Source organism: Oryzias latipes, chromosome 9, assembly GCF_002234675.1.
Source record: "Oryzias latipes chromosome 9, ASM223467v1".
NCBI classification, from domain to species: domain Eukaryota; kingdom Metazoa; phylum Chordata; class Actinopteri; order Beloniformes; family Adrianichthyidae; genus Oryzias; species Oryzias latipes.
The window spans coordinates 29,189,533-29,217,102 of NC_019867.2; the positions used below are offsets into that span (position 1 = coordinate 29,189,533).

A 27,570-nucleotide genomic window follows, 5' to 3' on the forward strand; every position below is an offset into this window, starting at 1 on the left:
TTTGTGAAGTCTTCATGTTATTTATGAGAGGCAGTATTGTCATTTTCACTTTCACGTGTTTCTTCCATCTGCCAACGGTGTCGCCGTTTCTCATTTCACCCGTTTTTGTGCGTACGCCTGGGTCAGAGCTTGCGTGAAGGACCGCACATTTTCCCGTCAAGTTTGCTTTTTATAAATCTCAACTATTGCGTAGAGAGTGGCGTACGCCTTCTTTTGTGCGTACGCAACGTTTATAAATGAGGCCCCTGGTCATGGCGCCAGCGGTTGCGACTATCAGCCAGGGCCCTTGGGCAGCTGCTAAGGAGATGTTCTAAAGAGCCACTCCCAGAGCAAAGAAGGCAGGATGGTGTTTCACTCTTTCCCCAGACATGGAGGTTTGCTGGGCTTGGCAGGACATCATAGACAGCTTGTACCAGGAAACGGACCCGATGGAAGTCTGCCTGCAAGATGTCTGCCTGCACTGCAGTGTACTCTCCCACCTAGTCCATGCTCCCTGCTGCCGAAGACCCGTCAACCTGCTCGCTCGCTCTTCCTCCACACCTGCTCGGACCTCTTCCTGGAGAAGACGGTGTCTTTCCTTGCCATGGGCCTGGCTGACCATAGTCTTTGGGAAGTAGCCCAAGCCCGCTCCGCCTGTCGCCACGGTGCCCACCAGTGCCTTTTGTTAAATATAAAATTTAGAGTCATTCTGCCACAAATGTTTCTGCAAAGTAACTGGAAATTGTTTTTTAAAATGTGTTCTGAAACATAATTTTTTTGAGGACTGTTTGGAATTTTTTTTAGCAGCAAGACTGATTCATGTTTAGCTAAAACATTTCATTTGATACAAATACTTTTCTTTGAATAGTTTTTAAATGAGATTTTGATTTAGAAAATCTGAAACATTAGAAAAAAGCAACAATTTTTTATTTAAAAAACACACACACACAATTTAGTTAATACTTGAATAAAACAGTGTACAAAATTAAGTTAACTGTTACTTTGTTCTGCCTCATAAAAGTAAAAATACACCTTCAGAATACAATCACATATTCAGAAATCACAGTCAATGCAAAGAAAACTTAAAGACTGAAGTTTTACTGGAGTTAAAGCCTCCATGAAAGAAACCAAACACTGACAGAGTGGATTAATTTATTAATGGAATCCAAGCAAACATTCAGAGCAGCCAGCAGGACCGTGTGCGGGTGTTAGGAGTAGAAGGTGAGGACGCTCTGGTGGTTCCCTCGCACCAGCAGCAGCGGCGGCAGATCTTTGGACAGAGTCTCCAGCCAGCACATGTAGAGGGCGCTCGACACCGTACCCTTCCTGGCCAAAGGCATGCTTCTGCACACACACACACACACACACACACACACACACACACACACACACACACACACACACACACACACACACACACACACACACACACACACACACACACACACACACACACACACACACACACACACACACACACACACACACACACACACACACACACACACACACACAGAAACATTAGTCAGTTTCAACGTTTAAAAAATAAGTTATCTAGAGCCAAAGACCAACGCTTCAGTTTGCCGAGAGAGTTAGGTTTCTGGATCCCACAAATATTTGAAGCCATTCAAACAAACTTAAAGTTTAGGTATTTATAAGGGTTTAATAATTAATCAACTTATCGATTTCTATTCCTATGATCAAACCAAATCGACCTGGCTGAAGCAGAATCAAATCGAATCGACTAATACCATTAAAAATAGTTTCAAAGTTAGATAAATCGATCATCGAATCGAAATAGGAAAATACCATTTGGATTGAGACTGGATAGGTTTATTTTACTACAACCTAACGATGACCAGATCTCATCACAGCTGACAAGCAAAAAAACATCAATTCATCATTCCGGTCCAATGTGTGGAAACACCAAATAGTGATGATTAGATGATTCCAGCTTTATGACATGGCGCCTCATCCTGCTGGATAGTAGCATACGATGATGGTACACTGTGGCCAGAAAGGGATGGACATGGTCAGCAACAATACTCAGGTAGCTGTGGCATTGGAACAAAAGTCAACTGGTACTAAGGGGCCAAAAGTGTGCCAAAAAATATCTCCCACACCATGACAACACCAACACCAGCCTGAACCGTTGAAACAAGGCAGGATGGATCCATGCTTTCATGTTGTTGAGGCCAAATTCTACCATCTGATTGTTGCAGCAGGAATGGAGACTCATCAGACCAGACAAAGTTTTTCTGACCTCTGGGATCAACAGGGCGTTTCCACCCACAGAACTGACGCACACTGGATATTTTCTCTTTCTCTGACCATTCTCACAAAGGGTAGGGATTATGTAACTTTGCTTCCTTCCACTCCCTTTCAAACAATATTTTATTTTATGTCTAATTATCCTAAGTTTGATACATCATTCTCTGTAAACCCTAGAGATGTTTGTGGGTGAAAATCCCAGTTGTTCAGCAGTTTCTGAAAGCCTCATAGCAGCCCACCTGCGCCAACAACCATGCCACGTTCAAAGTCACTTCAATCACCTTTCTTCCCTGTTCTGATGCTGGTTTGAACTGCAGCAGATCATCTGGACCATGTCTATATGCCTAAATACATTCAGTTTCAGCCATGTGATTGACTGATTAGAAACGCGAGTTGACTAGCAGTTGGGCATGTGAGTGTATTTTAACTTATGTGGTTTGATGATGATAGATGACACTGTGGACATGGCTGTGTGAAGTTACATGCTTAAGACAAAAGGACTAGCCATGTGTTTCAAACCATATCGAGGTTTACTCACTGTCTTAACTTCCACAAACATTCTCACCAAATTTCATTCTCTGCTTCAAATGAGGAATCCAACTCTCAACGCCTGTCCACTGGTGTTCCACAGGGTTTTGCTCTGTCTCCTATTTCTTTTTCATACCTTATGTCTGAGCTCCTTCATGGAAACATTTTACTGTCAGCATAAAGCAACAATTTTTTTTCTTCAGTAGATTGCCTACTTTTGTTCAAATGGCTTCCTCGTTTATTGGCTTAGTGCCCAGGAAACCTCAAAAGTACCACCTGAAACTGCTTTAGCCTCCTCTTTCAAAAGCTGTGTTTTTAGGGAAAAAAAAAGTTTTATCATAGATTTTCGTTATGATAAAGTACAAAGAGCTGTTTGGATTTGGTAGGTCTTGTATATATTCTGTTACTATTAATATGTGCCAAATATTAATTGTTATTGTATTGATGTTGAGTTTCTAAACAAAGGCCAGAAAAAAGGCGCTCTCACATCACGATGAGCTTGGCGGAGCTGGAGTGTTCCCTCAGCAGCTCGTTCAGCCGGATCTGACGGTTGGTCTGAAAGTCACACGAGAAGTGCAGGTGAGTGCCAGTCTGGTGTGCAATCAGAGCTTAGCTCAGTAATTAGTTAGAGCAGTGCTGGATGGGCAAACCTTGGCCTTGTAAAGCTCCAGTTCATTGTCCGTGATTCTCCAAGGTTCCTGAGCCTTCAGCCGCTCCGCAGCCTCCTGCTCCATGTCGTCCTCCTTCAGCCTGTACGGCTCAATGAGCTCCTTGAAGCTCAGCTTACTGGTCCAACGATAAAAACAAAACCAGGTCTTTACAGAGCAAAAACGTCATTGTTTATATGCAGCATCTGTTTTATGTTAAAACATTCATAATCTGTTGATCACTTAGACAAAACCTTTCTGCCATTTCCGAACGGCACTCTCTGGACTCTCAGGTCCTTGTCAGTGTAAATTCTGCGGCACAGAGCGGATTCATGTCTGTAGACTCATCAGAACTCTTACTTGTGCTTCTTGGGTTTGGTGTTGATGTCCCCGAGGACGTTGATGTCAGAAAAATCGATTCTGAACTTGCTGAGCAGCGTGGCCATTCTGAGGAAACACAAACAGGATGTGTGGAGCACAAGACTCAAACATCTGAAACACGAGCTGCTGTTGGTTCATGAACGTGAGTCGTAAAAAAATGAGACTGAGATGTCTTTGATTTACATCACTCTGGATTGTAAAGTACTGCGTGTCTGGCAGAATTAAAAACTGCCTAATCCTGACTCATCTTGCCAACAAAATGAAACCTGGTAACATCTGAGGACTCACGCTCGACGGTCATGGTCGATTCGGTTGATCTTCCCTCCGATGAAGACTCTGATCCTGCAGTCGCCCCACTTACTCCTATTGGTCAGCAGGTATGGAATGAGCAGAGTCAGACCTGCAGACACACAAGGGACAGAGTGAACTTCAACCAGTTTGTGTGACGCCATCCATCCTTCCATCCATCCGTCCATCTATCTATCTATCCACATGTCCATCCATCTGTCTATCCACATGTCCATCCATACACGCATCTATCTTTCTATCCGTCGAGAAGTTCTGAACCGTATTTGTGACAAAGTACCTCTGGCTTGTAACAACTGTACACGTTTTAACATTACCTTAGTATACAGTAAGGAATCATCTTTTTAGAAGTGTCTACAGCTTTAGTTTTCATTCGAATCAAAATAAATAGTAAATATTTATTCATAAATAATCAAAGAAAAGATGTTCCATAGAATAGTCATCAATAGTAGATCAATCTTAAAAATTAAATTAAATTGTTATTCAATAATTATTTAATTATTGGTGCAGTGGACACTACAGTGATATTTTAAGTAATTAATAATATAATTAATAATATAATAAGTAATAAGTCACTCGTTTGAGTCCAGGCCTTATTGCACTCTGGCACAACTCTTTGAAATGAGACACAACTAAAACACAAAACAACCCACCTCAGTTTGCATCTGATTTAAGAAGAACACTGAAATTTGACACAAACAAAAACGATCCGGGGTTTAAACTAACGGCCTTCTGTTGTGAAACTGACCCCTAAACAGCTGCCCTAAAGAAAGACATCGAAAGTGAAGGGCATCTTTTTGATGCAACAACTCGTCCTTCACCCCGAATGAACTTTTTCTCGTTTATTTGTCAAAATGTTGTACTCATTAGGCAAACACGGGTTTGGTATTTTGCAGAGTTGTAGGGGGTGTCACTGATGTGGGGGTGGGCTGAAAACTGACCTCCGTCATCAAACAGCCACCACACATCGATGCTTCCTTTGCCTTGTTTCTTCTTAAACTGTTGGCTGCTCTCCAGCAGCCGCTGGTCAGTTAGACTCAGAGGAGACTTGATATCTGTAGCTGCAAGGAAACACAACAACAAAACATGTTCTAAATACACAAAGTCACACTAAGTCCTATGATCTTTAGTCAGTGGGGAACGTTGGCAGTCCAGAACAAATGGAAATGGTCTGATTCTTAACCTCGTATGATGAGTGGGCTGCTTTGGTTGCTGGTGGACTTTGAAGGGCAGGAGTCCGAGTCCGAGTCTTTCACCAAGTTGACAGATATTAAGGCATCTTTGGCGCCCACTGGTGGCTTCTCGTGGGATGACAGCAGCTCATCTGTGGGGGAGAACTGAGACGTTAAATGACTTATCATAATTCGGAAACTCTGTGCTGGAAAGAGAAGACTTCAGGAGTAAACAGAAGGGGGGTCATCAGGGTGCCAGAGCCAATCCCAGCTACTGTTGGGTAATAGGGGGATGCACCACCCTAACCAGGCTACATCAACACAGGGCCACACAATCACATTGACACGAAGGGAACACCTGGAATCATCAAGTAACCTATGAAGCATACTTCTAGACTACGGACAAACACCATGCATGAAAGGTCCCAGCTGGGATTTAAACCTTTATGTTGTGAGGCAAGACTGCTAACCACTATACCACCATGCAACCAAGAGCAGAAACATCTTAAGGAAATGTTCTTTCTTCAGATTGCTCACCCTTTAGAATTCCCAGAAAAACACAACCTACAATCTTATCTTCTAAAGCGTATATGACTCAAGGGACTTCCTAAATAAATCTACCAAAAAATGGAAATTTGTCATTAACAGCTTTTTAAAATTATGGGTAAGTAATCTAGATTTCGCAAGGTTTGATTCAAGGATTGAATGATTCAAGCCTTGGTGAAAATGTCATTATGTCACCATGATGTGAAACTTACTGATCTGATGAGGTTTAAAATGTTTCCTGAGTCAAACTGTCCTTAGTAAAGGACTTCTCAAAACCTTAAACCCACACACCTACGGGGATGCTAACAAACCTGCATGGTCAAGTCTTCTTCTACTTGATCTCTTCAGCTACCACACACTAAAGAGACACGTCCAAATGTGGACAGGAAATGGCTTCTCCCTGAGTCTTTTCTACAACTTTACCAGCTGCTTCATGTGTTTTGTCATCAATTGAAGCCCTGTGGTGCCCAGTGTGGAACCTTTAGAGAGGCGTACCTGGTCCCTGAATGTGAGAGATGTCCAGTCCGTCCAGAAGTCTGAGGATTACAACTCCGAACTGCAGGTCAAAAGCGTCACTGCAATGACAGATTTCTGCTTCAACATAGAAACCCAGAGTTTATCTTTTGACTTTTAAAACTCTGAGATTGATTTTCCTTGACAGAGCACATCCAATCCAGACATGTTAAGTCTTTGTAACATGCTGCTTTTCTAAGGTTTGGAGCTGCTTTGTTGCACTGAGGTTGTTCTTCTTTGGTCCACTTTCAAATTAGTTTGATGAAGAAAAGAAAAACTCGACCAATGAAAGGTCTTTACTGTATGATGTTGATGTAGTTCTCCACATCTCTCATGTCTCCATCACTCCAGTTGTTCTTGAAGCCCATGACCAGTGTGTTAGGCTTCAGACGTCCCAAACCAACAGCCTGAAAGAAACTATGAATTGTTTAGCCCAATTCTACACAAAACTTATTTTTCACATTAATGAAAGTTATTAAATGTGCTCATATTTAAAATGCTGATGTGCTGCTCATACCTGCAGAAGTAGCTGCGCTCCGTACCTCATGTTCTCTGCAAAAACTGGAGCATAAAACGCCTTGATGCGTTTCTTGGAGAGCCAGCGCTGACAGCGAGCGTAATCCTGAGTCAGCTCTTTGAAGTTGGGCCTTCGGGAGACCTGCAGGAGAAACAGGACTTTGGAGGACTGGTTCCATGTAAACCTCAAGAGTTTGGTGTGTCGGTGTGTACCGTTCGGATGTGACCGCAGACCATGAGGCTCACATTCTTGGTGAAAGAGTTGACCAACTGAAGCAGAGCGGGTCGAGAATTCGGATAACCGGCCAGCACCAAGCACTGTGGCCTATTTGCGGGAAAGAAAGGCATGTTTAATTCCCACAATTATTCCTACAAATCAAAGAATACAAACTGCTTTCATCTGATAGTATTACAGCTGCACACTGAATCAGAATTATTCCTTTGAATTGGGAGTCAAGTTGGGCTGATCAAACCCTAAAGCGATTAATTGGTTAGGAGTTCATGTGTTGAACTGACTGTCATTATGTCTTTTTGAGTAAAGCTTCTAGCCCACTTCGCTCCTAACAGTACAAACACTGAGATGAGTGACAGGATCCTACAAATGCAATGTAAGGTAGAATTGTTTATGTGATCATTTCTTCAAACAGCATATACTGCACACAAAACAATTGGTTGACATAAAGTCCTGCATTGTAATAACAATTAGAGTCTCCTCGCACTGACCTGAAGTTTTTCACATGTTCTTCGACTGAAGTCAAGTTCAGACTATGAGTCAGAGCCTGGTTGTAGATCAAAGCCTGAGTGGATGAACCCCAGTTCACATCTGTGGCAAACAGCAAATCACAGGATGAGGAGATGAACTGATGTTACTATGGTGATGACTGTACCAATTCAACTAAATATCTTACCTAACCACTCTTGGTTTTTTTTACCAATAAAGTGAATAATAGCTCACCAAAAATGGTCAGTTAAGCTGTTTTGCTAAAAAAAAAAACAACTATAAAATTAAAAACTGACCTGGGTTCAACTTCAAACAGTTATAGCTAACTTCATGTTAGTATTAACATTCTGCTCTAAATAAACACTGGACTTTTTCCATTATCCTTCATTATGGGGCTGCCATGGCGCAGTGGCAGGGCGGTTGACCTCTGATTGGAAGACTGCATGTTTGATTCCTGGCTTGCCTCCCTCTGTATCCTTGGGCAAGACACTGAGCCCCACATTGCATCTGGTGGTTATTGGTTGGTGCCAGTGTTCAGCAGCAGAGGCACTATGAGTGTGTGAATGGGACTGTGACTGTGAAGCACTTTGGACCTTTGAGGAAGGAAAAAAGCGCTATACGCTCAGTGTACACCATCTACCCCATACACGCTGCCTCTGAATTAAAGAAACTCATCAGATTTTGTGAAATTCACTTTTGTAAAAGTCACAACAAAGGTTCTGAAGTGGACTAGGCATTCATTTACATTCTGTCTCTCTCACAGTTTAACATTAGGTCTATAGACCTCTCTCACGTTTTTAAGTAAGACAACTTTCAGAATCTGTGATTGACAAATACTTTTTTGTCCCACTGTGACATTGCTGCTAAAACAACAACGTAAACCAAACTGACATGACGTTCAATAAGACAGTCCATGTGGAAATCAGAAAAAAAAAACAGTTTTGTCCCTAAAACACCTTTTTGCAACCTACCCACATCTCTAAAAAACTAAAAAACAATGTAATTCTACTTCTATGTTGGTGGATGGTGAACCAACAGAGACTGCAAACTGCTACCTACTGCAGTGTTTTTCAACCTTTTTTGAGCCACGGCACACTTTAACCTCGACAAAAATCCCGCGGCACACCAGCATCCCCCCCAAAAAAAAAAAAAAAAGCAGAAAGTCATAGTCTGTTTTGATCTACAGCCCCCCCCCCCCCCCCGGCAATCTGACGTGCATTTTTGTGATAATTGTGGCAGAAAAAGCAGGAAGTTGCAGATGTTTTTCTAAAAGATGTAATAAAAGTTAAGTTACATACAAGCTGTATGTTCGTTTTGTTTTCAAGACGCTGTCCCTTTAAGCCAATGCATCATGGGAGATGTAGTGTAAAAACTGCCAGAAAACGGCAGAAAGACTCGCGTCTCTAAGCTTCATGGTTTTGTTCACTTGTTCCACGGTCTGATACCGGATTCTGTGGAAAGCTACACCGCTAAAGACGAGCTTTAGCCGGTGTTTTTGTCGGAACTGACTGAGTTATGAGCTAATTTGGAACAAGGAAGTGGAGACTTTAACCACTTCTGATTGGTCAGACTGATGACATGTGATTAAGCCTTCAAGAATGATTGGTGGAGTCGTGGAGACAGTAAAAGCTGCGGGACTTTTCCTTACACAGTTATAGCTGCAGCTATTTCGCGTTACCGTCATTCTTATCAAAATGTCTTTAATAGAATCAAATAAACACAAATAAAAAAGTATTTTATGATCGTTTATATTCCTAACTACTCAGTGTTTTATCAGCCACAGGGGTTGCAAGCCAGTAACTTCTGTGCCGGTCCCAAGCCCGGATAAATAGAGAGGGTTGCGTCAGGAAGGGCATCCGGCGTAAAAATTGCCAAAATAACCATGCGAATCATCCACAACACTTTAGACATACCGGATCGGTCGAGGCCCGGGTTAACAACGACCGCCACCGATGCTGTTAACCTACAGGGTGTCGGTGGAAATTTGACTACTGTTGGTGGAAGAAAGAGGGGAGGCAGAAGGGTCCGTGGCCAGAGAGAGAAGGGAAAAGGCAGGAACATAGGTTTGAGAATAGGGACTCTTAACGTTGGCACAATGACAGGGAAAGGCAGAGAGCTGGCAGACATGATGGAGAGAAGGAAGGTAGATGTACTGTGTGTGCAGGAGACAAGGTGGAAGGGCAGCAAGGCACGTAGTATTGGAGGAGGATACAAACTGTTCTATCATGGTGTTGATAGGAAGAGAAACGGGGTAGGAGTGATTCTGAAGGGGGAGTTTGTAAACAGTGTTCTAGAAGTGAAAAGAGTCTCAGACAGGATGATGAGCTTAAAGTTAGAAATCGAAGGGGTGATGGTGAATGTAGTCAGTGGGTATGCGCCACAGGTTGGCTGTGACTTAGAAGTGAAGGAGAGATTCTGGAGTGAGTTGGATGAGGTCATAGAGAGTTTTCCCAGAGGAGAGAGAGTTGTTATTGGAGCAGACTTTAATGGGCATGTTGGTGAGGGCAACAGAGGTGATGAGGAGGTGATGGGCAGGTTTGGTGTGAAGGAAAGGAATCTGGAGGGACAGATGGTGGTGGACTTTGCGAAGAGGATGGAAATGGCTGTAGTCAACACTTACTTCCAGAAGAGAGAGGAACATAGAGTGACATACAGAAGTGGAGGTAGGAGTACTCAGGTGGACTACATCCTATGTAGACGAGGTCATTTGAGAGAGGTTAATGACTGCAAAGTGGTGGTAGGAGAGAGTGTAGCCAGACAGCACCGCATGGTGGTGTGTAAAATGACTCTGGAGGTCAGGAAGAAGAAGAGAGGGAAAACAGAAAAGAAGACCAAGTGGTGGAAGCTACAGAATGAAGAAACTTGTGAGGAATTTAGGCAGAAGTTGAGGCAGGTCCTGGGTGGTCAGGATGAGCTTCCAGAGGACTGGGAAACTACAGCAGAGATTATCAGGGAAACAGGTAGGAAGGTGCTAGGTGTGTCATCTGGAAAGAGGAAAGACGGTAAAGAGACTTGGTGGTGGAATGAGGAAGTACAGGAATGCGTCCAGAGGAAGAGGTTGGCTAAAAGGAAGTGGGATGTAGAAAGGACTGAGGAAGGTAGACAGGAGTACAAGGAAGCGCAGCGTAGAGTGAAGAGAGAGGTGGCAAAGGCCAAACAGAAAGCTTACGATGAGCTATATGACAGGTTAGACACAAAGGAAGGAGAAAAGGACTTGTACAGGCTAGCCAGACAGAGAGACAGAGATGGGAAGGACGTGCAACAGATAAGGGTGATTAAGGACAGAGATGGAAAGGTGCTAACAACCCAGGAGAGTGTACAGAAAAGATGGAAGGAGTATTTTGAGGAGCTGATGAACGAGGAAAATGAGAGGGAAAGAAGGGAGGAAGATGTGGTTGTTGTGGAGCAGGAAGTAGCAGAGATTGGAAAGGATGAGGTTAGGAAGGCTCTGAAAAGGATGAAGAGCGGAAAGGCCGTTGGTCCTGATGACGTACCTGTGGAGGTATGGAAGTGCCTAGGAGAGACAGCAGTGGAATTTCTAACAAGGTTGTTCAATAGGATTTTAGAGAGTGAGAAGATGCCTGAGGAATGGAGGAGAAGCGTTCTGGTCCCGATCTTTAAAAACAAGGGTGACACGCAGAGCTGCAGCAACTATAGAGGAATAAAGTTGATGAGCCACACAATGAAGCTGTGGGAAAGAGTAGTGGAAGCCAGGCTTAGGAAGAAGGTGGAGATCTGTGAGCAGCAGTATGGTTTCATGCCCCGTAAGAGCACCACTGATGCCATTTTTGCTTTGAGAATGTTGATGGAAAAGTACAGAGAAGGTCAGAAGGAGCTGCATTGTGTGTTCGTAGATTTAGAGAAGGCGTATGACAGGGTGCCGAGGGAGGAGCTGTGGTACTGTATGAGGTCGTCTGGAGTGGCAGAGAAGTATGTCAGAGTAGTTCAGGACATGTATGAGAGAAGTATGACGGTGGTGAGATGTGCTGTAGGTCAGACAGAGGAGTTCAAGGTGGAGGTGGGACTACACCAAGGATCAGCTTTGAGTCCTTTTTTGTTTGCTATGCTGATGGACAGGCTGACAGACAAGGTAAGACAGGAATCTCCCTGGACAATGATGTTTGCGGATGACATTGTAATTTGCAGTGAGAGTAGAGAGCAGGTGGAGGAACAGCTAGAGAGGTGGAGGTTTGCTCTGGAAAGAAGAGGTATGAAGGTCAGTCGTAGTAAGACAGAATACATGTGTCTGAACGAGAGGGATCAAGGTAGAAGCGTTAGGTTACAGGGGACTGAGGTGAAGAAGGTGCAGGAGTTTAAGTACTTGGGGTCAACAGTTCAGTGTGATGGGGATTGTGGAAAAGAGGTGAAGAGGCGAGTGCAGGCAGGTTGGAGCGGTTGGAGGAAAGTGTCAGGAGTGTTGTGTGACAGAAGAGTGTCAGCAAGACTCAAAGGAAAGGTGTACAAGACAGTGGTGAGACCAGCTCTGCTCTATGGGTTAGAGACGGTAGCAGTGAGACAGAGACAAGAGGCTGAGATGGAAGTAGCAGAGATGAAGATGTTGAGGTTCTCCTTAGGAGTGACCAGGTTAGACAGGATAAGGAACGAGTACATCAGAGGGACGGCTCATGTTGCCTGTGTTAGCGACAAAGTCAGAGAAGCCAGACTGAGATGGTTTGGACATGTTCAGAGGAGGGATAGTGGATATATTGGTAGAAGGATGTTGGAGATGGAGCTGCCTGGCCGGAGGGCAAGAGGACGACCAAAGAGGAGATATTTGGATGTCTTAACAGAGGACATGAAGTTGGCTAATGTTAGGGTAGAAGATGTCCATGATAGAGTGAGGTGGAAAAGGATGATTCGCTGTGGCGACCCCTGATGGGAAAAGCCGAAAGAGAAAGAAGAAGACTCAGTGTTTTATCAGGACCTGTTTGGATGAACAAAGAGCTGATTTCCTGGAGATGGGAAATGCTTTTAGATCAGTTAATGAGGGCAATTTTCCACGGCACACTTGACCATCTCCCACGGCACACTAGTGTGCCGCGGCACACTGGTTGAAAAACACTGACCTACTGTATGGGAACTCATCAGATCATTATGGACAAAAGAACGCTGGACAGGTAGAAGTCAGACTTCTCTGTATTGTCTGGTGTTAGTGGCCCCCGTCTGCTTTTCTCACAACACTGCTGCTCCACAGGATGAAGGATTTCACTGCTACAGCAAGGGTGTCAGGTCATCTTGGCGTTCATGAGCATTTATTTACAGCGGTTCCAAAAATGTTCTGAGTTTGCTGTGTTTATGTAGGCACCATGGCGCCCCCACCTGGTTTCTTGTAACTGACGTAGATGTACAGAGCAAGCACAATCAGCAGGGTGACCAGGGCCGCCCACCAGTTGATAACGAACATGACCACGAAGCACAGGATGGCTCCTGCCAGGGATACCCACATATTGTAGTACTTGAAGCTAGGACGCCACCCTGTAGAGAGAAAAACTCCAATTTAGCTCAATTCAAGAACATTTAAAAAAAAACTGTAACATTTTAGTCATGCTCCTGGTGAGCGTCATCCTAAACTAAAACCAAAATGGCAGCAGAGTTTACCTGGAGAGTTGGCCAAAGAGGCGTGGAAGACAGAAAAGTTTATGAGTGCGTAAGAAGCCAAGAAGAAGTTGGAGATGATGGGAGCAATGACGTTCAGCTCGGCTGGAGGAGAGAAAAACCACGAGTTTGTTACCCAAACCAACTGTTATGTTTGTTTCTGACACAGAGGAGTCGGGTTTACAGCCTACCGATGAGGATGAAGGCGAGGCCGATGCAGAAAGTTAGGACGTAACCCCGGAGAGGCTCGTTGTTCTTTCCATACCCCTTCGCAAACACACTCAGCCCGGGATAGATGTTGTCTTTGCAGAGAGCCTGAAAACAAGACAGCCTTTGTCTCTTCATTGATTCAAAAATAAGATCTTGATCCCCTGTTGAATCCTGCAACATTTCTGAACTATTTTTACACTCATATGAACCAAAGTGAAGGGTCACTTCTTCTGCTTTTCTTCGAAGAGCAGATCCTTCTTCAGTAGCAATAACTCTCCAAGAGGCTCTGTTTCTCGGGTGACAGTGATGTTTTTTTGTTACTTCTTTGTGCAAAATTATTCTTGCTGCTCTGCTTAGATCATTGTATGAACCCTACATTTTCAGACAAAACCAATAAACCAAAGGAAGAGCTTAACCTGAAAGACTTTGGGAGCAGAGACCAGCGAGGCCAAAGCAGAGGACAGAGTAGCAGAGAAAATGCCTGCAGAGATCAGAGGGCTGAAGGCCGACACCAGGCTCATCACCTGTGCATCACACAGAAAACACACAAACTCACTCAACACATCACTGTCATTTTGCTGTCGTGAAACATGCCGCAGGTCTTTGACGAGATGTTTCTTCTGTCATGTAAACGAAAATGTTACTGTTTTCAAGTTCCGACAGAATACAGATGGAAGTCCCACTCTGATCATCTTTTGATCCATTGTCAAAGCATTCCCAGAGGCATTTTAATATGAATTTTTTCCTCTGAGTTGTGGGCGGGGAAGTAAGCCCGATCCAAACTTTGCGGAGTTACTGTGGTAATACACTACCGCTAGGAGCAGTCACACATTTTATTTGAAAACATTTGTCCTCAGTTTGAATGTGTTTATGGCATTAGTGCTTATGTTTTATGAATCTTCAGTGTGTCATTTCACTAAATGTTTATGGATAAATTAGGAAAACATTCCTTCATGCAACTCCACTGTTGTCTTTGGCTGTCATTCTGAGGGTTTGGGACACAACACTGCACCTTGTCAGTGATATCAGTGACAGTGTTCATGTATCTGTGCGTACATGCATTTCAGTGCACAGTGTGTAGGTGGTTGGTTCTCAATGCTCTCATTCAGATCTGTGTGGAGCAGCTTGTGACTCGAGACAACAGTCACTATTATGTTTGCTGCACTTTGTTAGGGAACGGCTCTGTCTGTCGCACACTCGCACAAGTGTGTGTTTGTATCCAGAGAGGCAGCACCAAGCCACATCATTTACCTGATAAGCCACAAAAAAAGCTGAAGTTCAAAGTTTAAATCTTGATAAACTTGTCTCTGTTTGGTCAAAAAAAACCATCACTTTCATGTTAACATGTTAAAATTAAGAACCGAAAGGTTACAAGGTCGGTCCACGTGGACGAGTTTGTCTGAAGTGGATGCGTCAGCATACAGAGATCAGCTGAGAGGACGGTGGGAAATAAGACATTGTTCTATCCTGACAGCCTTCATCGTAGCCACCGTGTTGCCTTTCAGAGCAAACAATAGCTGCGGGCGTGTGGACACACGTCATTGCGCTGAGTGCCTTCATTTACACACATTCCTCCTCGTCCCTGAAGGGTTACTGTCTATTATTACAAACACTTTGAACCCTAATGCCAAACCAGCCATTGAGTACAGTTTCAATACATTTGAAAGAACCACTGATGGAAATAGTGTTTTGAACATACTGTTGAAGCATTTTTCTCATGAGGGAGGACAAATAATGACAATTAAGTTGAAGTTTTGCTTTTCTGAGTATTTCTTTTTTCAAAATGTTGCAAATCAGGAGCAGACAGAATGCATTTGGAAAAAGATGTAGCTGTGACGTAGAGGCCACAATCAGTGGGCCATTAGCCCCCTGCTCCGCTCCATTCTGATACATGTACCTGCAGACAAATAGATCCATGTCTGTCTTGGTTTTCCTCGTCTGAGCTGGAATCTAGATCAAAACTGTATGACTGGATAGTTCCAATATTGCTCACCATTGTTTTGCATTGCTAATGGTAGGTTGGGGGTGTAAGGGGCTGTAAGCTAGCAGGAGATGGTGTAAACAAACTGATGGATGATGGAAAGTGGGGGGAAGGCTTACTTAAAAAGTTAACTATATATATAAAAACATTTCATTTGTAATAGACAATGGAAGAATCAAAATGTTAATATAAACTTGAGAATAGTAATTACACAAAACATTCTCATCAAAATATTCTAAAGGCACATTCCAATGAAACTAATGTTTTTGATGTTTTTAACATATTATTGTGGAATTTTTCTGATGACGAGGACAAATATAAAGAAAAAGAATATTAAAATTGCAATTTTCAGTATTTCTTTATGAATTAGGAGGAGATGAAGAAATGCGGTTTGGAAAAGATGGTATTGGTGACAGAAGACACGCTGGGCCAGCCGGCCACCAGCTCCCTTCTCCGAGCTCTAAGCAACAGAGAGGGGGAGGGAGGGCGAGTTTGCTCTGCATCAACAGTCCCACTCAGAGGTGAATTTATGATAAACCCCTGCCGCTCTGCACAAACTATGTCCTAGAAAATGACACAGGTTTTTGGATTTTGACTAAAAATAGCATAATTCTGATTAAAAGACCACTGGGAACACTTTGACAATAGATAAAAAGATGATCGGAGTGGGTTTTAAAAACAAAAACAAAAATGAATGTATTATGTTTTACTATCCCACATCAGCTTTTACCTCTAAATAATCAAAATGTAAGATGGTCTTAACTCTAAAAATCTTACCCTTCATTGCTATTTTCTTGTTGAATAAAATAACTACCAGAAACCAAAATATGGCTGACGGAGTTAAAGCAGCTCAGAGTTCTGTCCTCTGCAGAGGATTTAATGAACACAACATGTTGTATTGTAACAGGTTTTTTTCAAATTACTTCAAGCATCAGTTGTGCGTCTTTTTATTGTTTTCACCTGAAAATCGTTCATCAGGCCGTACTTGCAGCCCCCCTCTTCACAGATGGAAAAGTCATAGCCGAGTGTGCAGGCAGCGTCTGTGCAGTTCACTGTGTCCACCACTGTGTCGTTATGGTCACCGGTTGCATCTCTGACAATAGTTGCACCTTAAAATGAGACAAAATAAACACGGTCAGACATTTTTTCGAGGCACTAGCCAGAAATCTGACCAGTTGTTTTGTCTTGAAATGTTGATTCTTCAGTTTGTATATGTGTATGTATACGTGAGTATGTTTATGTAGGACCTGGATGTGGGTATGTTTGGGGTTGGGAGGGATATGGGGAGATCAATGTATCAATGTTAAAAAGTCTTACCTCTTGAAAATATGCTCTGTAGTTTAAGGTTTAAATAAGGTTTAAAACATAATTAAAAAAAAACCTTGGAATAAAAATAGTATGACTGTAATTATCCAAAAGAATAATTATACTCTCCCAACTTAATGTTAACATCCGCGCTAACATTTTAGTATATTTTTATTAATATTGTTGACTGAACTAGATCTTTTTTTTTTTTTCATCATCTAAACCATTTTGTCCCCTTCGGGGTCACGGGGCTGCTGGAGCCTATCCCAGCCCCTCATGGGCAAAGACAGGTTGCCATTCTGTCGCAGGGCCACAAATCACACACCCGTTAACACCTATGGGACAATTTAGAGCAACCAATTAATCTTTAATGGATTTTTTTGGATGGATGGAGTCCCCAGAGAAAACCCACGCATGCTAACTCCACACAGAAAGGTCCCCCATTGGTTTTCTGTTTCAGGTCCCCCAGCTGGGACTTGAACCGGGGGCCTTCTTGCTGCCAGTCAAGTAAGAGCGCTAACCATTGCGCCACTGTACACCCAGAACAAGAACTTGATCAATGTTAAATAAATCCCAATGTAGATTAAAAAAAAGTTAGACTCAAGCCTACCTGTGGAGATGGCAACAGCCACATAGGTGAGTCCTGTAATGAGGATGGCCAACAGGGTTCCTTTAGGGATCGCAGACTGAGGGTCCTGATCATGGAGACATCATAAGGGTCAAAGTTGTTTTGCTAAACCATAAAATATGCATTTGGGTACAAGACAAATTTACTTTACATGACGGTTAGTCCATAAAAACTAGAATGCCCAAAACAAAAGCTTCACAGGAAACGGAACGTCTGACACTTAAAAAAACCTTAAAATATGTTTTCACTCTGTGGCTCACTGATTTGATCAGCCTGTCTGCCAATGGTATGATGGTTAGGGGCTCAAATCCCAGGGGAGCCAAACACAGAGTCCTCAAAGGTAACTAAAAGACTAACACAACCAAGCATTACAACTTGTCAAGCACCAAAACATAAATTAAAGATAATTTGAATAACATTAAACTAAAGTCCCAACTATCTGACAGACAAACATCTGAATCAAAAGAATGTTGGCCAATCTATTGACTGTCTAAACTGGTGTTTTGTGTAATGGAGCTTTGGCTGCACCACAAATGTTTTGTAGAAATGGAAACATCAGTCCTACATCAGGTGGAGCTGGAAATCTGGAGTTATTTCTCAAAACTGCTTTGTTTACGTCTAAAAACCCACAGCAAGGTCACCGGAGATGTTGGCTCCAGCCAGGATCCCAGTGGCTGCTGGGAAAAAAATGGCAAACACAGAGAAGAAGGTTTCTTCATCCCTAAAATCTGGTCCAAAGTTCTCCACGAGAATGGCAGCTGCCAGAGAGCAGAAGTAAAACAAAATTACAGTTAGTACAACATCACAATGGGGTATGGCTTTTTACACAACAAAAATAATATTTGAAAAGGAAAAATCACAGTAAAGACTGACTTTGATAACCAAAGTATCCTTTTGGCTTTTTGTTTTCGGATGGCATGACGGTTCCTATGAAGAAGTTGGCGATGGCTCCCAACAGGATCACCAAGAGGACAATCTGAGCCTGATGCACAAAGAAAATAAATCTATAAAACATATATGTGCATGTTGAATTACAACACATCAATCTCATTTACAGTATAATATCAGTTGATAAACATTTCTTTCCTTGATTCTGGCACTAACTAAACTCATATGCACTGTTCTTAATGATGAGCCAAAACTGAGCAATAAAGATCAAATAATTTCACTAAAATTCCCTAAATGGTCATATTAAAATTTTAATATACCTTTAGCCTATAATTTAAATATAGGTTTAGAAAAAAAACTGTCACTGTGTGTATAATCCAACTTTGACACTCCAAGTATGTTTCCTTATCAGTCTTCCAGGACTACAATCTAGACTCCAATTCAAATTCAAAGAATTTGCCAGACTTTGTTCACATGTTTATTCATATGTGGTCCTCCTGTACTGCATGATTTCCTTTTTTGGGGGCTAAGACACCTGATTCAAATAACTATGACTCATTTTCAGGTCTCTATGCAGCTGATGATTGGATTAAAGTTTCTCAGACAAACGAAAAAGCTACTATATGCAGGGCACTTGAAGACTGTTGTTTGTAAGCAATGGTCCAGATCAACTAATCCTGTTTACTTAACCCCCCCCCTCCGGAAATTATCAAAAACCATGGAACTAAGCCGGAACTATGCAGATGACTCACAACTTTTTATTTCATCTATTTTGAACAGACCAATAAATAGTTTTAACCGGAAGCCTGTCTGCACCACATTAAATTTGGATGTCTTATTGACTTCTATTCTTTAGTCCCACCAAAACGGATGTGATTAGCCTCGACTCTAAAACATCTACCATGATCTGTTCCTCTGATGGATTCATTCCTGATCCATTCATTCCTGATCCCTCCCAAAGAGAACCTCAACATCTTCATCTCTGCTCATTCCAGTTCTGCCTCCTGTCTCTGCATCCGTGTCTCTAGCTGCTCCCACCACAGTCTTCTACACCTTTCCTTGTATTCTGGAAGACACTGTTTAGTCACACATCACACCTGAAACCTTCCTCCACCAGTTCCAACCGGCTTGCACATGCCATTTTTTCCGTCTTTCCCACTCTATGTTGTTCTGGACAGTTGACCCTAAGAACTTAAAGTCCTTCACCTTCTCCACCTCTGCGCACTGTAATCTCACCGTTCCACCACTCTAGATGTTCCTCCACCTCAGGGCTGCTCATTCCTGGTTCTCTACCAACCTGCCTGTTTTTCAGCTCTCCCTGTACTGCTTACTGCTGATTAACTGGGCCAGGTGTGTTCATTCAATCAGAATCTGGAAACATCTGATTGAGCTAATCAGCAGCTAGCAGGGCTTGGAGATCTGGAAAACAGACAGAGTGGTAGATCTCGAGGACTAGGAATGAGCAGCCCTGCTATACATGTTCCCTACTTTCACTACAGATCAAAATGTCCTCTGCAAACATCATGGTCCACACAGATTCCAGTCTAATCTCATCTGTCAATCTGTCCATCATCACAGCAAACAAGGAGCTGAAAGCTGATCCTTGGTGCAGTCCCACCTCCACCTGGAACTCCTCTGCTTCCTCTACAGAACATCCCACCACTGTCTTCCAGTTCTCATGCATGTCCTTTGACATTTTAAGGAATCTTACTTGTGGAATTTTACTTAATAGACATTTTACTATATTTATTAAATTAAGCACTTTGAGTTGCAACTTTGTTGCAAATATACTACAATCATTAAAATGATGTCAACTTTTTTCATCTCAGATTTTTTTTTTTATCATTGAGCTGTGCTGCTGGAAAGTTTGAATGAATTTTATGAAATATCAAAACCTTTTTTATTCCTTTAAACTAAGGCTACAGCAAAAGAATTGAGTGTTCATCTCCACCTTGGCTTCCCATTCCATTCCGGCCACAGAGATTCCCAGCAGCAGGATGACGGTCAGAGTCCCAACGATGCGAATGTCATTCAACTCGTCAAACATCAGAGCATCCACATCCTGCAGCCAGTAACCATGTCATTATTCATTTGACAGCTCAGTCAAGAAAAATAAAGATGATTCGTTATAATAAAGTTTCCTTACGTTGAGCATCTCCACAACAGTCTCAGCAAAGCCTACAACGTACATGGCCACAGCCACTGCATTGGCAAAGGCAAAGATGAGGCCAATGGAGCCTCCAAACTCTGGCCCCAGACTCCTGGAGATGAGGTAATATGCACCACCTGAAAGCAAATGTTTACAGGAGAACCTCAGAGAAAATAGTGTTACAAGTTGGTGTCAAAGACTCGTAAAGGTATTGGAGAGTTTTAGGGAATGCAAACACTCTGGTGGTTTCAGTTGTTCTTTCTGGGTCTGAGAGGTTTCAAAAATGTCATTAGAGGCATGAACGTAAGGGTGTGATCAGAATGGAAAAGTCTGTTTGTCCAGACTGAGTCAGCTTAACCCTTGTGCTATCCTAGGCACTTTAACATTGGGAGTGGGGTCATCTAGACCCACTAGACAGTGCTCTGAACCTTTTTTCTTCAATGATTTGTGATCTTCACTGGTGTCCATGGATTACATGAAATCCTCTTCACCTTTATCCACCTTTGTCATGGTAGGGAGAACACATCATCTTGACCCCATAGGATAGCACAATGGTTAATTTGGTGCAGATCGAGTCCTGAACCTTGCGTTTGGTCTGTTTTCAGACTGCCAGCAAGCAGACTTTCCTGTTTTGAACCAAAGCTTGTAAACAAAACAATGTGACTAAAGATCTCTTCACTCATCGGCCAGGAATTACGAGCAATTTTGAATGTCCGTATCAACGTCGGCTTTTTACTTTGGTCCGGTGGAGGCATGCTGCAAGATGGTTACTGAGGAGATGACGGCTAAGAAGGCACACTGCTCAGTGTTTATGACATATGGATTGTGAAAAGCAACGTGAATCACGTTAAAAGTTGCCCTAATGAATCTGCATTCATTCGACCACATTTGAATGAGTTGCTGTGTCTCATCGTTGTGGTGTTATGGCATTGTTTTTAAGAGAAAGTTGCTAAGGACCTACAAGATAGCTTTTAGGCTGACGTCAACACGACAACCGTTACTTTACATTTGTCCACGGATCATCGGTTGCTACATTCTACTTGTGTTTAGATCATTTGACCCCTACGTTGGCCGTTTTGGTCTGCTCCAAGCATGGAGCCTGATCAGACCGAAGAATCTCAGTCGAATTGGAGACGAACTGAAATCACCTTGAAAAATGGGTCAGATGTATTCAGACTGAAAACTTGCTCACGATTATTGGAGGACATAAACTCTGGTTAACTTAAACCAAACCAAATGTGTCCAAAGGAGTCGCATATTTATCTTAACATATACAATTCAGGCTTTCTGTGTTTTCTATGTGGCTTTGTTGTGCAGGCTGAGTGCCGCAGAAGCCTCAGGACTCACCTCCTCGGACAAAGCCGTTGGTTGCTATAGCTGAAGTGGACAGACCGGTGATGGTGGTGACCACAGTAGCCATCAGAATGATCGCAATCGTGAGTCCTGTTTAAAAAAACAAGATGACACAAAACCCTGTAAACATCTGTTTTAAAAATGGAATACTTTAGGAAATGTCAAGTCAAAGTAAAAAAAAAAAACAAACATCAAATGATTACATTTGATTTATTTCAACTCTTTAAAATTAGGATGAAAAGCAGATGATTTTGCTTTAAAAAAGATCTGTTTCTTAACTATTGGTTATGCAAAATGTGAAAGGCAAAGTCTAAACTGTATCAGATAAATGCAAAATGTTGGATATTTTTTCAAACAATTAAGACATTACGAAAACTTAGTGCACAGAAGTGTTACAGAAAGTCAATCTCAGTGTTTTCCTGTGGGACAGAGGAGTGTGTGGAAATGCTCAGGGTCACGGGGTCACAGGCAAATACATCGAGTCCCGAAACATCGATTCAACTGAGCGAGCATGCGCTCTGAGGCTCGTTTATTAGACTAAAACATTATGGGCCAAAGGTAATAATATATTATCATGTAAATGTATATAGTTTCCTCTGAAAGGCTTAAGAAAAGCATGACATAGGAAATTTAAATGTTATTAATTTTACACGAAAAAGAAGTAACATACTCCTTAATCTGAATGTATTAGAATTGACAACTGAAAGAATCTGACCTTTTAGAGAACCCGAGACCAGGATGAAGGTAGAGACTAACTACAGATCATCCGCACTAACATAATAAATCAAAGGCATTTTATGTCCTAAGGTTATTCTTTAATAATCCTACATGACTTTTGTCACTAAAGAATTAAAAGCAGGGAAGCTGAACCTCAGATTTCGGTGTTTTTCTGGTTTTTTTTCAAATGTTGGTGTTTTTAGTCAGTCATAATCTGGAACGCTGCTCATCACTTGCTACTAGGAACAGAAAGTGAAAGAGTAAAGAGCAGATCTAGTTCAAGGCATCGTGATCCACATGAAAACAAACCATCTGATACCATCAAGGTCTCATTGATACTCACCAATTCCAGCCTGACCCACAATCCAGGACATCCTGATGAAGAGCATCACGCCCCAGATGTTCAGCATGCAGCGCACCTGGAATGAAAGGAGGACACAAAGTGATGAGGAAGAAGGATGAAGAACCAGGGCACATGTGCTGCTGTTTATTGTCCCACAGCAGATGATTGCCAGCAAACAAGAGGTCCAGATTTCACTAAACCGGCTTTTCTCCACACGCTCCACCTGAGACTAACCAGGACTCCTTTGACCCAGCCGAACTTGACCATCCCTCCTTTCGCCTCTTTGGCCATCAAAGCTGCTGCCTCTTCGGCTGCCGATGGTTCGTCTCCATTGGCCAGACCGTCCTCGAATGGTTCCTGATAAGGCAGAAAAGCAGAATGAATAATGAGAAAAAGGTCAGAGGTGGAAAACCTCCTATAAAGTCCAAGTTTTATTTGTTCAACTTTCAAGAACAAAAACATACAACCAGAAAAATATTACAAAGTATATAATTGTACAAGTTAAAATGTATTTTCTGGGGTATCTTTAATGCTTTATGATTCACAGCTTTACCTGCTACGATAGGTTATGACTTTGCTTTTGACTTTGTGACTGCAATGCATTGTGGGACTGAGTCAGAAAAGATGTTCTTCTGCTAAAGAAGATGAAAAAAAAGGAAAGCCAAGCCACCTCATTTGCTTTTCAGTTTGCTGAATGTCCTTCTCAAGGGAAACACCCAGAAAATAAACGTTAATAAACTCAGTAAAAAAATAATGGATAACTTTTCAGCATCGGAAGGCTGAAAAGTTTACGCTTTAATTTTTCTTTCACTTGTTTTCCACGATCCTTTCTAAGCACAGAACTAAAGACAAAAACAAATCAAACCACGTTTATTTTTTTACATTTTTTTTAACATTTGCTCATGTGGAGGCAACTACCCCCCTCTTGCCTGTTCACAAACAAAAAAACTGAAGAAGCATTCGTCCCTCCACAGCCTTTCATGTTCACTTTTCATGTATGTTATTGCCGTGACATCAGATTTGCTCATTTTGGGATGTTTTTTTTCTCTCTCCACTCCATGTGTTGCACTCATTTTTGTTCTTTGGTGTGGATAGCAGGTCATTTATGTGAATCCCACCACAGTTTAGGCCCTTTGGGGTAGCAGGAGGTTAGATGCAGAGTCAAATACTTGACTTTGATAGCAGGTGAGCTCTCACTGATGACTTCAAGCTGCTCCTTAACATAAAACTTCAATAATAATCATTTTTTTGATGTCCTTTTAAAAAAAAATCAAGTTAAAGTAAAGAAAAAACGTAACAATTTGAACTGAGTGTTGTTATTTAACTTACAGCTTGTCTTTTTTTCACAATCAGCTAAATTAAAATGCAGACACGATTCTGCTTATTTCAGGAGTTCAATGGAAAGTTGATTTGTTTATTGACTGCTTGTTTACATTTACAGTGCGACAAAAAAAAAATTGTCTGCCACAGACAAGAGTTTTTGTCTCTAATGTCCATCATCGAGACACTTCACCTGTTGGTGTCATGGTTTGGGTTCTTTGTATTGGCTTTTTCTTTCCGTTCTGTTTCCTGTTTTATTTTGAAAGGTTTACTGTTATGTCATGGTTTTGAGTTCTACTTCCCTGGTCCCAATCTCTCCTGATCATGTTCACCTGTGTCTTGTCATTGCTGTTTGTATTTAAGTCTTGTTCCTGCCTTACTCTTGTGCTGGTCCATAAATGTCTCTTCCCTGGCTGTCATGTCCATGGCTTCTTCTGCCCTGTTTTCATGTTAACCCACAGTAAGTTTAGTTCTGTTTCCCTGCTCTGCAGCACTTTTGTTTAAGAATAAACCCCTTGCCCTGGAACTGTGTGCCTCCCGGTGTCTCTGCATTTTGGGTCCTTCGGGTTCATCAGCCCTCCCTCCCTGACAGTTGGAGACTTGAGTTTAACAACAAATAATTTAGCAGCAATTGTTAACATTATTTTCATAGCAAAAACAGAGGGAGGAGGGGGGGGGGTTGAATTTCTGTTTTTTCTTTTGGGGCCAATTAGGGGATTTACCTAATCTTTCTCTTGCATGACGCAGTTGGAGTTGAAAAAAGACAGGAATGGCAAATACACAGTTTTTATTTACTTATGTTTTTAGTTGAGCATTGAAAATCTATTGAAAGATGAATTAAAACCTCTCAAAAGTTCTGTTTTTTCTTTTTTAGTTTTAGGGTGACTAAGCCCTGTAAGGATGGGATCGAATTTCACTGGTTTGCATTGATGGTTAAGGTAAAGCAACACATGAGCACGCGCACTGGCTGCCTAAAACTATGCTTCCTCACATGTACCCTAACTACACGCATGCATGCACGCACAGACAGGCAGACACGTATTTGCAACATTCAAAATTCAAAGATATTTGCAACATTCAAAATTCAAAGTTAGTCAGAGCTGAAGGATTTCCCTAGACGCGCCCCCTTTTAGATGTAGACACACCTCGCGTCAGACTCAGAGAAGCGCTTTCGAATGCGCGCTCCCCTGGCTCAGATCTGGAAGAGGCGCAGCTTCAATTCTGCTGGAGGTCAGAATCGGACAGTCCGTTGAACAAGCTGACACTTCTAGTGACCTCAATCCAAACGTTTTATAATGTAATTTGAATTTTCTTTAGCCTGGAATTTTTCATAAATTGTATTTTGGTATAGCTCGGGTTCAGATGGTCTTTATGAGTTGACTTTATTTTAGGTTGAAACAGTTAAAAGAAGCACAAATCCTGATTTTTAAAATAATTTACTCAAGTTGAACTAAATTGGTCATTTTCTGCTTCTTGGTCATTTTCGGCGCGTAAACATAACTATTGTAGGTACTTTTCATCCAGAGTTTTTTAATTTTCTTGTAGGAAAATAAGAAGAAAATCTTTCAAATCGAGTTACTTTATCGAGTTCATCGTGCAGCTCCGACAGGGACGGTCTGGTCCTCTTCTCCCCGAAAGGCGCCGCAGTCTGCCGGTAGAACTCGATGTTGGGGACGGCGTCGATGGTGTTGTGGCCGAAGGTCCGCATGTAGTAGGTGTTGGAATGGGAGTCAGAGATGTGCGTGTGGCCCGTGCCGGTGGAGTGCAGGCTCACTGAGTCGCTCTTTGTACCGTCCGGCTCGTGGAAGACGTCCGGGGGGAGCCCAATGTCCGAGGCGGTGCCAAGCGCACCGGGGTCCAGAAAGCCCACCACCCTGAACCGTCCCCTGGACTCCTCAGGAGGCCGCAGGCCATCGATGGTCCCAGGGACCGGAGGGGTTTGACCCGCAGATGCAGCGGACGAAGCCTCCGTGACCACGTCAACCTGAAAGCGGCTTTGAGCGGAGCCGCCGGTCTTCAACGACGGTTTCTGTCCCGACATCTCAACCACCGAAGCAGAACCCCCCACCAAGCTTTAAAGCAGAAAAAAGTCTTTGGTTCCAAAGCGGAGCCCCTTCAGAACGCAGCGCTCGCGTCAGGGCGCACTGCAGAGATGTCCTCGCGCCGTGCGTAAAGAGCGCAACTCCCCCCTCTTCTGTGGCGCTCCACCTTGTTGTGGCTCAAACAGTTTATTGTCATCTGTTCTTGTCTCCTCTTTCCCCCCTGTGGTGGAAGGGGGGGGGGGACGCACAGAGGGAGGGGGGGTCGTTGTCGTTTGCACTCCCTGCGCTCTGACGGCTCAGCGGAATCCTGGACTTTCATTTACGCATCAGATAAAAACAGTAGAAATAAAGGAGCTTGGTTTCATTGTCATTTCTCTCTTTACGCACGCGCCAGAGCGCGTGCCAAAGTGAACACCACGAGAAAAGCACAGCATGTGCGCGTGCATGAGAGTTTTCAACAAAGGCATTTGTTATCAGTGCTGGTGACGCACTCTGAGGCCAAGACACTGATGGGAGGGGGGCATTAGCATAGAAAACAAAAGCTACTGTTGATGCTGAAGCCAAACACCAAACAATAAATAGCAACTTTATCAAAGTGAACTAGCGTGGTTTTGGTTAGCTTGCGCATCAGATAAAAACTTTGCCACCGGGGCTTTTGTTGTGCTTTACTCAGAGATCACGTGACATGCAGGAGATCTGTCTGTGGTGCTGAAGGGACACCTGTGGATGCAGATGACTGCTGCGTTTGACTCTGGAAAATCCTGGCACCTTGTGGTTGTAGATGTAATTGCTGGACTAACCTTGTCTGATTTAAAGGGCATTTCATGTCTAAAATAGATCAAATGTCTGACATTCTTTTGTTTTCTTTAGTATTTAGTATATTTTGGACGAGAATGAAGTTCAAACTCCAGGAACTTCAGGAAAGCAATCAAAGAAGAAACTCGTCCAAGCAGCAGGAAATAATGATCCTCCCCTTCAAATCTTCTTGATCTTCTTTTTTTTTTCACGGCTTCTCACTATGATTGGGGCAGGGGGTACGTTTGACCTTTGGGTTTCTGATTGCCTTGAAAAGATGAATGGCACAGTGAGGAGAAAGCAACTTAACTTGTAGAACGCCCAAGTAGGGGGAGCCAAATTAGAAGGGCAGGTTGGACCTATGGACTTCAGGCTGGGGGTTGTTCTGCGGCAGCCTGTAAACACTCCAAGAAACTCCAGGATAAGACCCTGCCACAATTCGGTTAACACATGATGAGTGTTAACTAAGGGTATTACGATTTATTTTAACAATTTGTTTCATCTGATTTATTGTTGCTGATCTTATTCAAAGTCGATATTTGTTCATTTTGAATGATCCGATTCTCTGATCTAAAATGGATCCAGAACATCTTTATCCAAAACGTCAACCAGTGTGACTCAGAGAGAAATTCCTGGTACTGAACAGTGCAGGTGAAGTTTTCCA

General features: G+C 42.6%; 1 protein-coding gene and 1 long non-coding RNA gene across 2 annotated transcripts; both read right to left on the reverse strand.

Annotated features, from left to right (window-relative positions):
• Positions 1-888: 888 nt before the first annotated feature.
• Positions 889-26,315, reverse strand: LOC101171840 (solute carrier family 12 member 2). The gene is made up of 26 exons (XM_004072807.4): positions 25,649-26,315; positions 22,984-23,106; positions 22,750-22,825; positions 21,684-21,779; positions 20,334-20,473; positions 20,139-20,249; positions 18,173-18,281; positions 17,930-18,057; positions 17,282-17,366; positions 16,327-16,475; positions 13,802-13,909; positions 13,367-13,490; positions 13,179-13,280; positions 12,900-13,055; positions 7,583-7,682; positions 7,073-7,184; positions 6,861-7,001; positions 6,644-6,750; positions 6,326-6,405; positions 5,296-5,436; positions 5,054-5,173; positions 4,095-4,206; positions 3,786-3,872; positions 3,429-3,564; positions 3,266-3,333; positions 889-1,323 (listed from the first exon to the last, which is right to left on the reverse strand). The coding sequence occupies exons 1-26, from the start codon at positions 26,108-26,110 to the stop codon at positions 1,188-1,190; spliced, it is 3,309 nt and encodes a 1,102-aa protein (XP_004072855.1). The 5' UTR covers positions 26,111-26,315; the 3' UTR covers positions 889-1,187.
• Positions 7,781-12,892, reverse strand: LOC110015658. Its single transcript, XR_002290910.1, has 2 exons — positions 12,647-12,892; positions 7,781-8,635 (listed from the first exon to the last, which is right to left on the reverse strand). It is a non-coding gene; the product is annotated as an uncharacterized LOC110015658 (long non-coding RNA).
• Positions 26,316-27,570: the final 1,255 nt, after the last annotated feature.